This window comes from Centruroides vittatus, unplaced genomic scaffold, assembly GCF_030686945.1.
Source record: "Centruroides vittatus isolate TY-2023 unplaced genomic scaffold, ASM3068694v2 contig_301, whole genome shotgun sequence".
NCBI lineage: Eukaryota > Metazoa > Arthropoda > Arachnida > Scorpiones > Buthidae > Centruroides > Centruroides vittatus.
Genome location: NW_027121927.1, coordinates 72627 through 89075, shown reverse-complemented (window position 1 = coordinate 89075; position 16449 = coordinate 72627). Strand labels below are relative to the sequence as shown.

Genomic DNA, 16449 nt, shown 5'->3' with positions numbered 1-16449 from the left:
TTAATTCTATTATGAATTATAGAATTATAATAGAATTAATAGAATTCTATTATAATTCTAGAATTGATTTCTATTATAATTAGAATTGATAATAGAATTAATTTCATTAATTCTATTATCAATTCTAATTCTAACTGATTCTAATTCTGTTATCAGTTTCTTTCATGGTATTTTCTTACTCTTACAACAAAAATTTAGAAATGATTTCAGAACTGTAAATATTGAAATTTTTGTATCCACAAGAAAAAGCATACTTAGCAACAAAATTCTTTATCAATTAATTTTATCTTTTTTATTATTAAACTTCATTCAAATTTGAAACACTCTTCAAGTGATTTTAATGAAATGCACTGTTTTTAGTACATTTTTGGTGTTTGGGGTTCCTATGCACCTGGAAAGTCTGGGATTTTCATTAGTTTTGGAAAAAGTCATGGAAAGTCGGGGAATTTGTCAAAAACTGTCAAAAAGTCAGGGAATTTGTCTTCTTAACTGTCTTGTTCATTTTGTTTGCTGAAAATGGCTGACCAAGCGTAGCCATCTGCAGGCGGCAAGAAGTAATGCTGCAATCTTTAATAAAAAAATAGACCAGAATCCATTTTGAATCTGAAATGGCTCTTTTCACCATTCTGAAGCCATATAATTTTACAGTTGTGGATTAATAACAGGATAAACTACTATTATGTAATAGTGTTTAATTTTTAATTTTAATAATTCAGCGATTATAAAAAGATGAATTTGTTAATTAGAATAAAAAATAACTAACTAAAAATTAGTTTACAAGCTTTTAAAACTTGAAATCGTAATTTATTAGATTGTTCACTTCAAGATAGCTAAATAGATCAGTAAAAATCTGTAATTTAATTGTTTTTTATGTTTAAAACATTACTATACAACATAGAAAATTATAAATAGTTACCCGACATTTACAGTAAAATGCTGACGCCGACTAGTAGTTTTTTACATTTGTTGTTATGACTTTCCTTGAAAGAACTGTACTGCAAGTGTATTTTTCCCCCCTCTCCCATTAATTTCTGCAACTCCGATTCATAGTTTAACAATTAGTTTAACAGAAATGATGTTGGGTAACAAATATCCACTGATTTTGGCAAATTTTGGCATCATACTTGTAATAGATATACTGTAGTTATTGTTTTGAAAATCAACTAGGTAATCCAATAGTTTAACCAATGTTAACTTGCTTATAATTAATTATAAATTTAAAAAGCTGGTAAATTTAAAAAAAATTAATTAAATCACTAAAAAATTAAAATAAATTTGATTTATCTTTTGTGTGAAACAACACCAAAACAATTTTTATAGTTATGTTGCAAAAGAAAGAGATTTGTAGTTAGGATAGCTGAACTTCTATATTTTATTAACATATAATTGTAATTTTGTTTGATGTTTATTTCTGTACACTCAAACCTGTTTTTGTGCAGTATATGAAAATTTCAATCAAATTGGAACATAATTGACTTCTGTAAAATTTTTTAAAACTCTATTAGATGTTTTCTATGACATCAGCAAGTTTTTTTATCTCTTATTCAGTAAAATTGTTTCTGTTACTTTTTTTTTGCCTCCTATTTTAATAGCATAAAAATCAGAAATATTGTGTTAAATGTAGACTGCAGGTGTGAAATTTCAGGCCTTGTTAAATGAAAGAAAACACTTCCTGCAACTATATTTATCAAAAAAATCCTTTTTTAATGATTACTTTTAACTTTTTATATAGTTTTTCTGTAAAACCACTTTTTGGGAGGGTGTTTATTTTGTGGGAATTATTTCCCTGCAAATTTTTTAAATGTTAGATTCGTATTTAAGTGGAAATAATTAATTAATATAAAAAAAAATTCTTAGAGGATTTTTTTTCCCATTAGGGATTGCAGAAAAAGGCCCAAAGAATTAAAAAAGCAATTCCTAGTTATTTGGTATGGTTTTGAGTTATTTTCTACGTGAGACTTTTTTATGCAATCCCTATTCACCGCATAAAAAAAATACTTTTTAATTGTGTTGCGAAAACTATTTTTTATAGCTACTCGTGAAGTTTTGTGCAATTTTTTTTAATGCGTTTTCTTTTATGCTGTCCCTATCCACCGCACGAAAACAGGTTTGAGTGTATTTATTTTATTTAAATTCTGTACATTAAGAATCCTAATTTTCGTAATACTATGACGTCATAGGAATACAAGTCTCACTAAAATAGAAAAACGTAAAATAATTAAATTATTAGATGAAAAAAAGGAATGAATAAAAAAATTTTTATAGAAACTTGAGAAATAGTCAAGACAGTGCAGCTGTCAAGATCGATCATTTGGATTGGAGTTTGATTTTCCATTGTTTGAAAAGACAATGAATACTTCTGTGACTCTGATTCTTCGATTGACATAAGTAAATCAGAGAATCCATTAGATCCCCATCATAAAGCGTGGGTGACGGTCTGAAACCAATCCAGGGAACGATCGAGGGACAGGAAGGTGATGATAAAAAATGGTGTCTCAAAGACATGAGGCTGTCGAGAGTCATCTCTTCCATAGCCATCGCCACCGATCACCTCCAGTCATTTGCCTTTTCCCCCCACTTTATCTCCACTATTTCGCTGCTGCTGCTACCTTTTCCTTCCACAAATTAACAGTTGCCTTTCAAAAGGAGGACTTTTCTAACTCAGGAAAAACACGAGTGATTTACGTTAGTGCTAGACATCAAACAGAAATCAAATGAACTTTCCTTTCCGGATCGTTCACCGAACATTGCTCCGGATTCCACTACCGCCACTACGAACTTAAGACGAGAAACGAAGACAACTTTAGCTATATTGTAAGCATATTTTTACAATAAACAGGTTAAATGGTAAAGAGGTGTCTTTGTCCATCTGTACCATGTTTCCCACTATACTTATTAGTCCCTGGACTTTCCTCACATTGGGAGAATTAACTTTATCCCCTTTATTTTCCCAAAGAGAAAGAGTCGTCATATCTCGCAAGCGAAACGCGAAGTTTCAAATCTTATGTTCTAATTGACGTTTGAAATTATGTTAAACCTGAGGAAGGCTATTTAAGATTGCTGAAAACATTAGTTCATTTATTAAAATTTGCTATAAAAGTGAGAAAGATGGTTTGTGATATGATTTGCAATAATTATAAGATTTGTAATTAAGGGTTAAAATAGATAAATTTTGTCTGCATTCTTAAGAAAATGTTATGCAAAGACAAAATTTAATGCGAAATTAAATAAATAATAAATAAAAATTATTAAAAATAACTATTAAAACTCTGGCCTTTTCACCGAAATCAAAATGGCGGCAACGAAACACTTTTTTTCTTTTAATGAGTTGCCAATTCAGCTAATTTTTTGCTAGATTTAGTGGATTTGTTAGAGAAGCTATAGTAAAAACTTACACCTATTTCTCTTTATATACAATCTATTTTTATGCCATTTTGAAATAATGTGGTTGACAAAAGAAAACTATTTTTTTTACATGATCGATTTTTTTGAGGGAAAAATGCTTTATTTGAAAATTTTTAAATTTAACTTTTTGTTAAAATTATGTTGCTGTTTAAAAAAAATTACTCTTTTTGTTGAAAGATTTTAAAATTATGTGTTTCTAAGTCAAGAGTTCATTTTAAGCATAGTACAGTATTATTTGTATATCAAAGAGTACTGTTTGTTGATTTTATGCTATCTTGTATTTACTAGATTTACATACAAATAATAATGATAAATGATGATAAAATAAAAAGCTCATGTTTCATTTGTAAATTGCTTATTTTTTCATTACATTGAAGTTGTGGATTCTATCATACATTTTTCTACAGGATGTATGCATACTGTATTTTTTTAATGTGACAGTCTTTGAAACATAAAACTAGGCAAAAAGAGGGATAGATATTATCAATGTTCGCAGTAAATAAAATGCTGTTTTATTATGTCGATATTCCATACTGTAAGAAATGTGAGGGTCAGGGAATTTGGGCAAAGTTGGTCAGGGAAAATCAGGAAATTCAAAACAAAAATTTGAGTAGGAACCCTGAATGTTACTTCTTTCTTTTTAGCCTTCATCCCAGTTTTATCATGCTTTGATAAATACTCATTTTAATTTTGAAAATCTACAGACATTTGCTTGATTTTATACCACTGTTGTTAAGTTGAGGTATTTTATTTTGAATTAGTGTAAAAATGAAATGTCAAATATAAAGTAAGAGATTAAAAAGACCTTAAGACTAGTTTCTGTTTAGACCAGAGGTCGCCAAACTTTTTAGATCGTCAACTCCTTACAACTTATCGAAACTTTACATCGACCCCCACCAAAAAGTTTGTTACAAGCAAAAAAGAAAGCTCTTACTATTTTAATATATATTTTTTAATTTTACATTTATTATATATATGTTAATAATAATTTTTGTAACTGACAATAAGATGGATAAGCTTGATGATCCTTAGCAAGATTAGCAATATTCGGTTCAAAATTTGTTAGTTTTAGTTTTTTCATCAACCCCCAAATAATCAGATAGGTATCGACCACTTTGGCAACTTCTGGTTTAGAGCATGTCTACAACGTGGAAAGGAGATTGTAATTGTACAGTTTTCCTCTCTCTCTCTCTCTCTCTCTCTCTCAATGTATAGGTTGTCTAGAGTTTTAATTTTTATATTGTCATCTAGCATCAGTGTACTGAACTAATTTGTGAAAAGTTTTCATTGCATTGATTTATTGGTAAACTATAATCAATGATATCTAGTCAAAAGGGAATACGTGAAATTAAGGATATCTGTCAATATAATTAATATGTCAGATGCTAAGATGTAGTAGTAGTAATCATAATTGTGAATAAATCATTGATTTGAAGCGGAGACCATTGTGAATGATAAGAAAAAAGTGAAAACAGAGTTTGATAAAATTCTAAATAATAAATTATGCATTTTATGACAAATTTTTAAAGACTATTATAATAATTATAATTCTTAAATTTTCAACATAGGAAGACGTACATTGGCTGTGATTACAAAATTAGATTTAATGGATGCTGGGACAGATGCTGTTGATGTGTTATGTGGAAGAGTAATTCCAGTTAAGCTTGGCATTATTGGAATAGTAAATAGATCTCAACAGGACATTAATGATAAAAAGGTATTTGCTGTAAATTTTTGTTTTTCAGACTGATTTAATGTAAAGATATTAAAAGTACAATCAAATTTGCTTTTCCAGAGTTCACATTTTTTATTCTTCTAGCGTTTTCAAGTTGTTAAAACTTATCTTCAGAGGCATTAACAAACAAACTAAAAAAATCACATTCAAGAATATTTGTCAGAAAATAACAATATTTAACTCTCAGTATCTAATAAAAAATTCTTGAGGTGTAATTTTTAATGAATTTTTTTTTTTTTTAATGATGACTGTTAACGTCCTTAAAGATGGTTGTAAGAATCCAAATCATTAGGATAAAAATGTGAACTCAGGAAAAGCAGTTTTATGTGATTTAAGTTCATATGGAAATTGCTGTATATACTAATTAAAAGTTTGAATTTAAAAATTAATATTTTTATATACTAATTTATGTTGATATTTTTTGAGGATAAAGTTAACCCATCCCATGTTGAAATTTTTCTCCATTGCGTGTCATGCCATGTTGAATTTTCGTCAATGTTAAACCCAATGAAAATTATGCATGTTTGAAAAAAAATAATTGTGTTGTCCAAAATTATTATTTTATTTTCACAAACAAAATAGATATATAATTTTTTTTTTTTTGTTTACATTTATTAATATTTCAGAAGTTAATTTTAATATAAAACTTATAACGAATAGTGACATCTACAGTAGAGTATCGATTATCCGAATCAGTTGGGGACTGTGGTTGTTCAGAAAATCAATTTTCAGATAACTGATTATGTACGAAAAAAATACATTATTAATATAGTATATTAGTATATCCCAATAATAGTATATTGATATATTCCATGTTGAAATTTTTCTCTGTTGCGTGTCACTTCGTGCTGAATTTTCGTCAATGTTAAGCCTAACGAAAATTTTTATAATAATCGTGGCTATTGTATCGTTAAAAATTATTTTTTTATTTTGTACAAACAAGATAAATATTGAAAAATATAAAAACAAAAAATTATACTGTAGAAGTTAATCTAGTATCAAAAACATTTGATTCAGCACGGTTGATCGGCATTCGGATAATCGATGCTCTACTGTAGTTTCAAAAACCTTCCTATGCAGAAACAAGATATTTTGGGTCCACAAGTCAAGGTCGTTAGGTTGCAACCTCAGATATGTCAGGAATACCAGGGAGTAGATTAATAGAATGTAAAACTGAAACATTTGAAAAGTTATTGCTGTAATTAATTTTACATAACATATCATTCTAGTTTACATATGTTATAATCATTGTTTTCTTTTACATGTATTTCATTTTTAGTTTTAGTTATTAATATTTTTATGCTTTGTATAAATGTGTTATAAAAAATGTTTGGTCAGTAAATTGTCCATTCAATCACACATCCTTTTGTTTAAATGTCTGTCAACCAAATGACTTTTGGTGAAATGTCCTGTGATGATTTTTGGTACTCTTTAATAATCATTCAATAACCTTAGGACTATAACCATGTTTTATATATATACTATGGTTTATTGACTTTATTATAAACAGGACTTATATTATGCAATATTAGATAGAGGTTATACTGTAACTTCTTAGGATTGTGGTGACATCCCAAAGAAGAAATGCTGTTAGGCAGATTTTTGCTGGCTGGACTGACCTTTCGTTCAATGGGATAAGAGTGCCAAATATTTTCAAACTTTATTGTTTTGATTCTATAAGAATTATCTGCATCCTTTTTGTATAGTAACAGTATACAGTCAAACCTGTTTTTATGCGGGGGATAGGGACCGCATTAAAAAAACGCATAAAAAAAATCTCACGAAACTTCACAAATGGCTGTAAATAATAGTTTTCGCAACACAAATTTAAAAATATTTTTTTTTATGCGGCCAACGGGGACCGCATAAAAAAAGTCTCACATAGAAAATAACTCAAAACCGTACGAAATAGAATTTATTGACAACAGATGTCAGCACTTGACTGCATCGTCTGGTCTATCGTCTGTTTTACATATTTTTGTCCAGGTGGTGTTTTGTTGACTTAAAAAGTAAATTATTTCATTTTTCGCATATTCATGCAATAATATTACTATAATAAGTGCATTTATGCTATAATAAGTTTATTTAGCTATAATAAGTCAACGTGAGACATGACGAATCGCACGAGACTAGTCGCCAACTATACCGCACAAATTAAAAATTCGCATTAAAAAAATCGCACATAAAAAGAGCACATAAAAACAGGTTTGACTGTATTAGTTTTTTAGACACAAATGATTCATTCTTTGTGTTTTGGACTTTTGTTTTAAATCAACTAAAAATGTTTTTCTTAGACACCAAATAATGTTTCTACTTCAAAATGTGACATGACTAATGTAAATTTTTAAAATTTAAATTATTCAAGTAGGATATCTAATCTAGTATATGAGGTTGCTGATTTTATAGCCAAAAATAGCCAAAATTGATGTCAGGATGAAAACAGGATGAGAGCTCATATGTGGAGGGTGGAAGTGGACACTGAAACTGGTTGCTGTTTAAAAATTGAATTTTTATTAGATGAAAATTATTTACATAGTTCTAGGATTTTTTACTAGGTAATAGAATGAATTTCTCAATGGAAAGGATTCAAGTTTTCACAATATCATTAGTGATCTACAGCATCAGGTCATCAGCTCCTTCCTGCCCTGGAGCTGATGACCGATACCTTTTGATTAATTGTCAAATGATGTTAGTTGACACACAAATTGAGGTGTCAGTACATTAGTCAACTCTTGTCCAGAGAAGAAAGTTAGGGTTGCATCAAAGAACATAATCCACAGAGAACCAGAGAAGATATTGAAACAAGACCTAGGAAAAAAGTTTCCTTCTAATAGTAAATGATAGATTTGGATGGAGAGGAAAGTGTAGTTAAAGAAAGGGATCTTAGCAAAAGAACTTTACAGATGTCACTTCAGTTTTTGGAAGGCGAAGAACCTCCTGTCCTTGATGTTGGCTTTTGTTAATGTGACCCTTTCAATTAGTCATCCTGATTGATTTTGGTCCCTAATCTTTGCTCTCTAAGTGGTTGTTTTCCTGTTGCTAAATGCTGCTAAGTGTAAAGCAATCTTTACTTAGGTAGCAGGAGTGGTCAACATTTAACAATTAACAGAATGCACTCAGCAAATAATTATTAGACCATCAAAATATACCTTATGTTGCCAAGATAATTTATTAAAACCAAACTATGGTCTAATAATTATCAATGTTTAATCTGATCCCAACCAGAGATGTCTGATCTTGGGATTTGCAAACACGTAAATAATCTAAGAATGTATCATGATTTTTCATACGAAAAATATTCCTTCCTTCCTTTTCATTCTAAAATATTTTAATGTGAACTTCAGTGAGGGGCTAGAGCCTCACCAGGCTTAATTTTTAATACTTCACTTGAATTTTAGTGTTGGGGGTTACTTTTTAGAAATTTTTACATCAATACGAAATCTTGATGTTTCATTATTTGTCATTAATAGATGAAACACTTATCAAATTTAACAAGTATAGAAAATTTTAACTTGAAATTTATTTTTTGTTTTTTAAACTGTTTCAGGATTTCAGTAATTTTATAAAATTAATAATTAGCTTGTTTTCAGACAATTGAAGATGCGTTAAAAGATGAAACTTCATTTCTTCAGAGAAAATATCCATCATTAGCTGCTAGAAATGGAACATCATATTTAGCAAAGACTTTAAATAGGGTAAGTTAATTTACTATCTATATTAATAATACACCATATTGCATAATTTTATAAAATTATACAGTGATACCTTGGTTTTCGTTGATAATCCATCCAATTATAATTGGCAAAATCCGAAACTGACAAAAACCGATGAAATTATTTCTATGTGAATCAATGTAAATCCAATTAATTCATTCTAGACACTCTAAAATACGTACCAAAAAACATATTTTATAGACAATAAATATAGTGTTTATTACTAAAAACTATAAGAAAATAATATAAAATGAATAAAAAAGACTAATATGATGACCTCCGAAACAGAATCACCATTGAACAGAACCTGGTTTTTTTTTTTTTTTTTTTTTCTGGATAAGTTATGGCAATGTAACACTTGGCGACCTAAGAGAAATGCCTTCCAAGAGGTCTTTAAGGATTACTGGCCCCTATTCAGGTGTTACTAATGTGGAGAAAACTTGAAAAACTCCACATGGCCAGCTCATCCAGGCCAGGCACAAACCCATGACCAAACTTCCAGTGTTCTGGGAAAGGAACAGCTTGGCCACTGGTGGGCCCTGGTTTTGATTGATCCAAATTAATAATGACTGTTCGAAATCTTCAATTGTTTGCGATTTCTGTTTTGTTAGCACATTCACATCTTTCACTATATTAGCCTCCTTTATTGCTTCCTTTTTCGCCACAATGGAACTTATCATGGATGGCAACTTCCTGTCCATGTAGCTGATTTCAGCAATCTTAATGTTGCTCTCGTATTTTTCAATGATTTCCTTCAATTTGATCGTGTTCCTGGCCTTCTTCTCTGAAGGGCTGCTGGGCTTGGAAACTTCCTTTTGTCCCATGATGGAGTTAAAAGGAAAGGAAAGCAATGGAATTGTTTGGTTAGATGTGCAGGGTAATGCTCACACAATGAGAAATAATGCTACACTGAGCAGGAAAATGCATGGGTTGCCCTTTGTTTTAGCAAAATTAGCAGCGAGGTCACATGGGCATGCTGATGAAAACCGAGACACTGTACCGAAACTGATAACTGTAGTCAATGAAAATCAAGGTATTACTGTATTAAGTTCTTGTGTACTTGAAAAATAGACTGCATATAATATAAAATGTGATTCATAGCCAACTTGGATTTGCACAATTATGTGACATCTTTCATCTCAAAATTGTTTATACTTTACTTAGGATGATTACATAACCATCATTTTCATGATGATAGTTTAGATTCAGGATGATTTAGTAAAATATCAAATAAGTAAGTATTTATTTATTTATAAAATTTAATAGCACACTATTTTTATATTAAATTTTTTATTTTTTATTAGTTTAATACATGAAATGCCACTTTTTTGATGGCTTTAAAGTATCCTCAATGCCTTTAATTATTTTCTATCAAATGTTTGCAATCTTAATTTTTAGATTTTCTGTTGACACTTATTATACAAATTTATTATACAGTTTTTATAAAGTAAATTAGAGTGAATCTGGGTTTTGCTTGCCTAGATGAGGCAATTTTTGCCTTAATGTATCAGAAATGTTCAAAAATATAATTCAATGTAGTACTCTTTGTTAATGGATCTACATTTTGAAATGAACTTTTAATACACCAATCCTTTTATATCAAAAATCCACAAGAATTATCTTTTCCTTGGATCTCTTGAGAAAAAGTTTTCTCTGGTAAAAAGGTTAATTTCCCATGTCAATGAGGTGGGTTTCTTCAAGAAACCTAGTTTTATCATTAATAATCATTGTGGGATGTCTGAATTTTTATCAACTTTTATCAGTTCTCCACTGAGTACATGCACTTACATTAGACATCTGTTAACTTCTTTGGAAGAATATGAAAACAGATACAATACATATTCAAGTTGTCATAAAGAATGGCATTACAGAATTCCCAAATGTGCATGCAAATTTTCCAGAATGTGGACTAGATAGTGTGCTGATTGTATACAGTCTCTCTTGATTTCTTAACAACAAAGGAAAATTTTTATCTAGCCATAGCTAGCTATTCTTTAAAATACTTAAATTTGATACAGATTTTAATGTTGATTTGCTGCTTATGGTGTTTTGTTTCAGAACTCATGGTGTGCATGATGTTTGACAATTATGATATAATCCATCTAAATATCAGCATCTACTTTTAGATATATGCTGTGTTGAATGAGTGTGACATATCTAAGAAAATGTGTGAATGCACATGTGTGTGGTTGTTCGTATCGAGAGAATTGTAAGTCCGCGAATAAACGTTACAAATATGAACACAAAAACTTATGTATACAATTGAATAATCCTTTATTGCTCTCGGAACACAGTTCTTTTCTTTTGTATTTACAATTGATCCCAACTTGAGTATTCTCACTTGGGAAGGGGTCACCACTCGCATACAAACAATGATACACGCGCGCGAAACATCAAACCTCTATAACCGACTTAAAAACTAAACTTATAACTACCTTAAAACTAATATAATAGGGAAACGGATAGACTTAGGAAAGGTGGAAAGTATATAGAAATAGATAGAAAGTACCCGGGTTAACGCTTGATCGATCGATATCCTTCTTCGGCTGCTCGTCCTCGATATTCTCCGATTCTCTTGGCGTTTGTTCTCTAGCCCTCGTGCCTATACTTCTCTGGCCCCGACGGTCCTGCAGTCTCCTTTCTTTATCTCTTTCGAGTCTGGATCACTGCCTTGCACCTCTGTTCCTTTCGAGGTCTAGCCAAAAAGTGTCCGTTCTTCTACCACTTAGTCCTCAGAGCTTCCTCTTTTCTTTTGTTCTCACTCCCCCTTAGTTCTTAGAAGGGGTAATCCTGCCCTCCAGCGATAATGGTTAGATTGTTGAGACAAAGAAGAAAGGAACGGAAATAAGAAAATAGAGATGAAGGAAGAAGGAAGATATATATGTATTTACAACTTATGAACTAAAACAAAAAATAAACAAGAAAACAATATGGCTGACAGCCACATGTGTTTATTGCAATCATGGTTGTTACTAGACATCAAAAGTTTTATTTATTTTTGACTCTATTGTATATAAATGAGTTTATTAAATTACTGTTTATAATTAGTTTTTTCTCTCTTTAAAACTTTTTACTAAAATTTTCATTACCAAAGTATGAATATTGTATAAATGTAAGAGTACTGTAGACTTAAAAAGGTAAAAACTATAGCATGTTTAAAATATATTGTTTTTAAATTTTCTTTTTTAAGTGTAAATTTTTTCCCTTATATAACTTTCAGTTGGACTTCAACTATGGTTGAGTTGCTAAATTTATATAATTTATCTTAATACCTGAAATTAAATTATTTTTATTAAAATATAATTAAATGTCTTCTGATTATTCATATTAGGCATTAATGTTAATAATTTCAGATTTAAATTAATTATTGAATTTCTTAGTTTTTAAATAAGAAATTAAGTTTTTCTATGCTAAGCATAATCACAAAAATGAAAAGTTTTTGAAATTTTTTTTGCAGTAAATTGTCATTATTTTTAGTTAAATAATAGAAATGACTATCAAAATTAAGATGTTATTTTTCTGTTAAGAATTAAAATATTTATTTATAAATTTACAAAATTATTTTTTGGTACTGTATTTTAAATCATAAAATTCAATTTTTTAAAATAAATTTTTAGATGAAATAAATGAGTGAGTGTTTTCTGAATTATCGTCAGGTAACCAAAAGAAGCTTGTAGGGATTTTTAAGAAAATTAAAACATTATAAAAATAAAACAAGGATATTCTGAAAAATAATTATCCTCTCACAATTAATAACTTTTCCAATGAGAAACAAGTTTAAAAATTCCCACTCATTAAAAAAATTTATCTTTAAAATCAAAAAAGTCATTCAGTTCCTTTTATAAGATCTCCATAAATTACATCTGCATTTTTCTTGATGTTTTTAGTTTCCCCTCCTCTCTTGTTTCAGTTTGTCCAAGTTTAAATCCCTCACCTCTTTGGATGTCCAACAAAAATCAACTTTCCCTTAAAACCTTTATCATTTTATGAATGATAGATACCATACATAGAAATGAAACATACAAGAAACTTTGAAATAAATGTAATAAAATACATACTGTATAAAATTTAATGAAATAAATGGACATCCACTGAAGCTCAACTCCCCTCCCTCCCTTCCAGTATGGGTGTCATTTATGGACAGCTCCTAATCCCTCTCAATTTTGAAATAGTTTGTTACTCACACAATTATTAAGTGATAAGAAAAGATGAAAATCAGATGATGAGAAGTCTGATGAATATGGAGAGTGGGGTAGAATTTTCCAAGAAAGGCTATGGAGCTTTTCCTGAGTCATTGTATAAGGTTACCTTGAAGACCACTTTCCTGGAATGTAGCCAATGATAAGATTGCTTAATATTTCAGTCAATAATTCATTTTTCATCACATGTTAGCAGTCTGTTCAAAAATCATTTGTTGTTATAACAAGAAAGAAGAGAGAAACAAATTGAAAATCTTTGGATTTTTTCTGCTTTGAGTTCATGTAGGACCAATTTGCATAATTTATGTACAATACTTTTCCTAGTCAGTGCTAGTGCAAATGCCTAGCTTCATTTCTCTTCTATGAGTCCACATATTTGACTCAAATCTGATTTAATAGCATTCTTTAATTTTATCATCAATGCTGTTGGCCATCTTTTGTGGGTGCATCTTCAAGAGATTCATGTCCTGAAGCAAATTTTTTATAGCATTTTTTAGTTGTGCATTCATTAACCATTCTTCTCTGAATGCTATGTATATATTTTGAGAAGTTTGTGCAGCAGTTTCCCAAGTTTAAATTCATAAAGTAAGCACACTTGAATAACTGCACTTGAATCTGATTAGTAATTTTATAAAACTTCAGAAACTTTTTTGGTTATTTTTTGTGTTTGTGTATTATGTCTAACTAGCATCAATTAATTTTAAAATAAATTACATTTTTCTAATATTAAATACAAATTTTTTTTCAGCTTCTCATGCATCATATAAGAGATTGTTTACCAGAATTGAAAACCAGAGTCAATGTCATGATTTCACAGTTTCAGTCTGTAATGAATTCTTATGGAGAGAATGTTGAAGATAAGGTATTACATTTTCACTATAATATAGATATAAAAATAATTTTAATATTTGACTGTAAATAAATAAATCTTAATTTTAACAAGTAATTACCTCTCTAAGACTTGATGGAGAATACCAATATACCATTACAGTACCCTGATCCAGTCTGGCACCAGGTTACTTCTTTGGAAAAACTAATGTTTTCAATGTTGCATATATATAATTTTTCTTGTTTGTTTCTTTACTTTTCCATCTAATACAGGTTATTATTTACTTGGTAAATAAATAACCTATATTAGTTGGATGAATTTGATTATATTTCCATCCAATTTCAAGCTAGAATGGAATAAAGTTTTAACTCAATTATATAGATATGCTATAAAAAAATATATCATTAGCCATATGATGGTTAAAATGTTTTCATTTATGTGGCATTCCAATGATATTTCTGATCCTCTTTTATTAAACTACTTTTGTATACATTGAGTATGTGACTTTTTTATTTAAAATTTTTTTAAAAATTTCATGATAATTGTTCTAGTCAAATATAACTTAAATATTTATAATTATTCCTTAAATAATATTTAGTAATGTAGTTTTTATTTAAAATAGGGTCAAACACTCTTGCAAATTATTACAAAATTTGCTTCAGCATATTGCAGCACAATTGAAGGTACAGCTAGAAATATTGAAACAACTGAATTGTGTGGAGGTGCAAGAATATGTTACATATTTCATGAAACATTTGGCCGTACATTAGATCATATTGATCCTTTAGGAGGTTTAACTACACTTGACATATTAACAGCTATAAGAAATGCAACTGTAAGTATAAATATAATTTAAACAATATATCAGCACATTTACAAACTAAGCATTATTAGGCTATTTAAAAAAATTGACAAATTGTCAGTTTATGAAAAATAAGATTTATCAACAAATCTTATTTTTATCAGCTATTCTAAACTATATTTTTAGTTTTCACCATTATTGAATAATTTATCATAATGGGGGTACCAGTCTCTGTATCTCCTTATAGAACAATTGCTTGTGAAGATAGCCTGTCTGACTACTCCTTTGACATAATCATTATTGAAGAGAAGCTGATCAGCTAAGAATTTTTCAGGTATATGAACAGATGAAATTCAAGTAATGTTAGGAGGGAATGTTCCATTTGTTCCTAGTCAAATGATTTGGCTTGAGTTTGAGCTGCAATGTGTGGCATTGTCATGAAGCAAAATAACTCCCTGAATAAGCATGCAACTCCTTTTATTCAGGATTGTACAACAGTTTCTTCAAAGTCTTGCAATAGGCTGTTGAATTTATTGTTGTTCAATTAGGCAAAGCTCCTTGCCTATCCCAAAAAACTATGCATATTATCTTACAGATTGAAATTGTCTGCTTGGATTTCTTCCTTTTTGGTATGCTTCTACTAAATAGACTACTACTTATAGTTCTGGGTCAAATGGGATACCCATATTTCTCCACTTGTGACAATCTTGCTCAGAGACAGATTAAATTGAGTGTTGGACCTAGCAGCTATCACAGGCCCCATGTTTGAACAGGACCTCAAGATCTTTAACTTATTAAACAAAAATAGTTGGAAATTTTTACTAAGCAATTGGTTTTGTGACTTTATATGCTCTATTGCATAAGAATAAAGCCAAGCACTTCAAATAAATCTTTATGTTGATTAGAATTACTATGATGAAAAATGATTGCTTATAACCAGAGAAGAAAAGAGAGCCCATGCCATATGCAATAAATCTCTATCAAAATAAGTTTAAAACAAGTAAGTTCTATACAAGTGTGTACGTACAAAAACACTTCTCAGGGAATTATTAATTATTTATCACACCAAATCTAGTGATTGATTTAGAGATATATCAGTAAATGTATAATAATTACATAATTTTGACTTGTTGATATCCTAACAATTTGAATTAGACACTTTCAGCACTTTGTGAGTTCACCCTATTTAAGTCTTTCATTATTGAAGTCATTGGTGGATGGGATTGGAACAAAGCAACACAACACATAGGCAAGAAGTCAGAAGAACTTCTATGGGGAAACTGGTCCATATTTAGGTGTATGTCTGAAGAAAACCCAGAAAACTCCATATGGCCAACCCATCTGTTGATGAGCTGTAAACCCACAATTAACTATATTTCAGTGGTTTTATCCACTTGCCCTCTAATGGGCATAAGTCATTGGAGAATTTTATTAAAACTCTGATGAATTTAAAATGTAGAAAAAGAAGTGAAAAAATGAGTTATTGAACTTCTAACAAACCGATATTCAAACCAGTAAAAAGAACTTTTAATAATGAAAATGAAATTTCAACACTGTTGGCAAAGAATCTTAATTCTCTTCAAGTGAACACTTCATTTGCAAAAATCTTGCTAGAAGAAATAAAATGTTCTGTTGTATCTTCACATACTTTAAGATTGTTTACTTTTTTAAAAAAAGATTAATGAGTATTGCAATTAATATTTATAATGCTGTATTAGTTCTAAAGTGAATGTTTCCAAATGTAAAATTTAATTAAAACATGTATT

At 29.5% G+C, this 16449-nt stretch overlaps 1 protein-coding gene across 1 annotated transcript in view; it reads left to right on the top strand.

The window, feature by feature from the left end:
* Drp1 (dynamin related protein 1) overlaps nt 1-16449 on the top strand; it is a 70287-nt gene that overhangs the window by 40502 nt on the left and 13336 nt on the right. Inside the window, exons 7-10 of the mRNA XM_067267335.1 lie at nt 4974-5122; nt 8731-8835; nt 13801-13914; nt 14504-14716. Of these exons, the coding sequence (XP_067123436.1) occupies nt 4974-5122; nt 8731-8835; nt 13801-13914; nt 14504-14716 (581 nt within the window). The remainder of the gene's footprint in view (nt 1-4973; nt 5123-8730; nt 8836-13800; nt 13915-14503; nt 14717-16449) is intronic.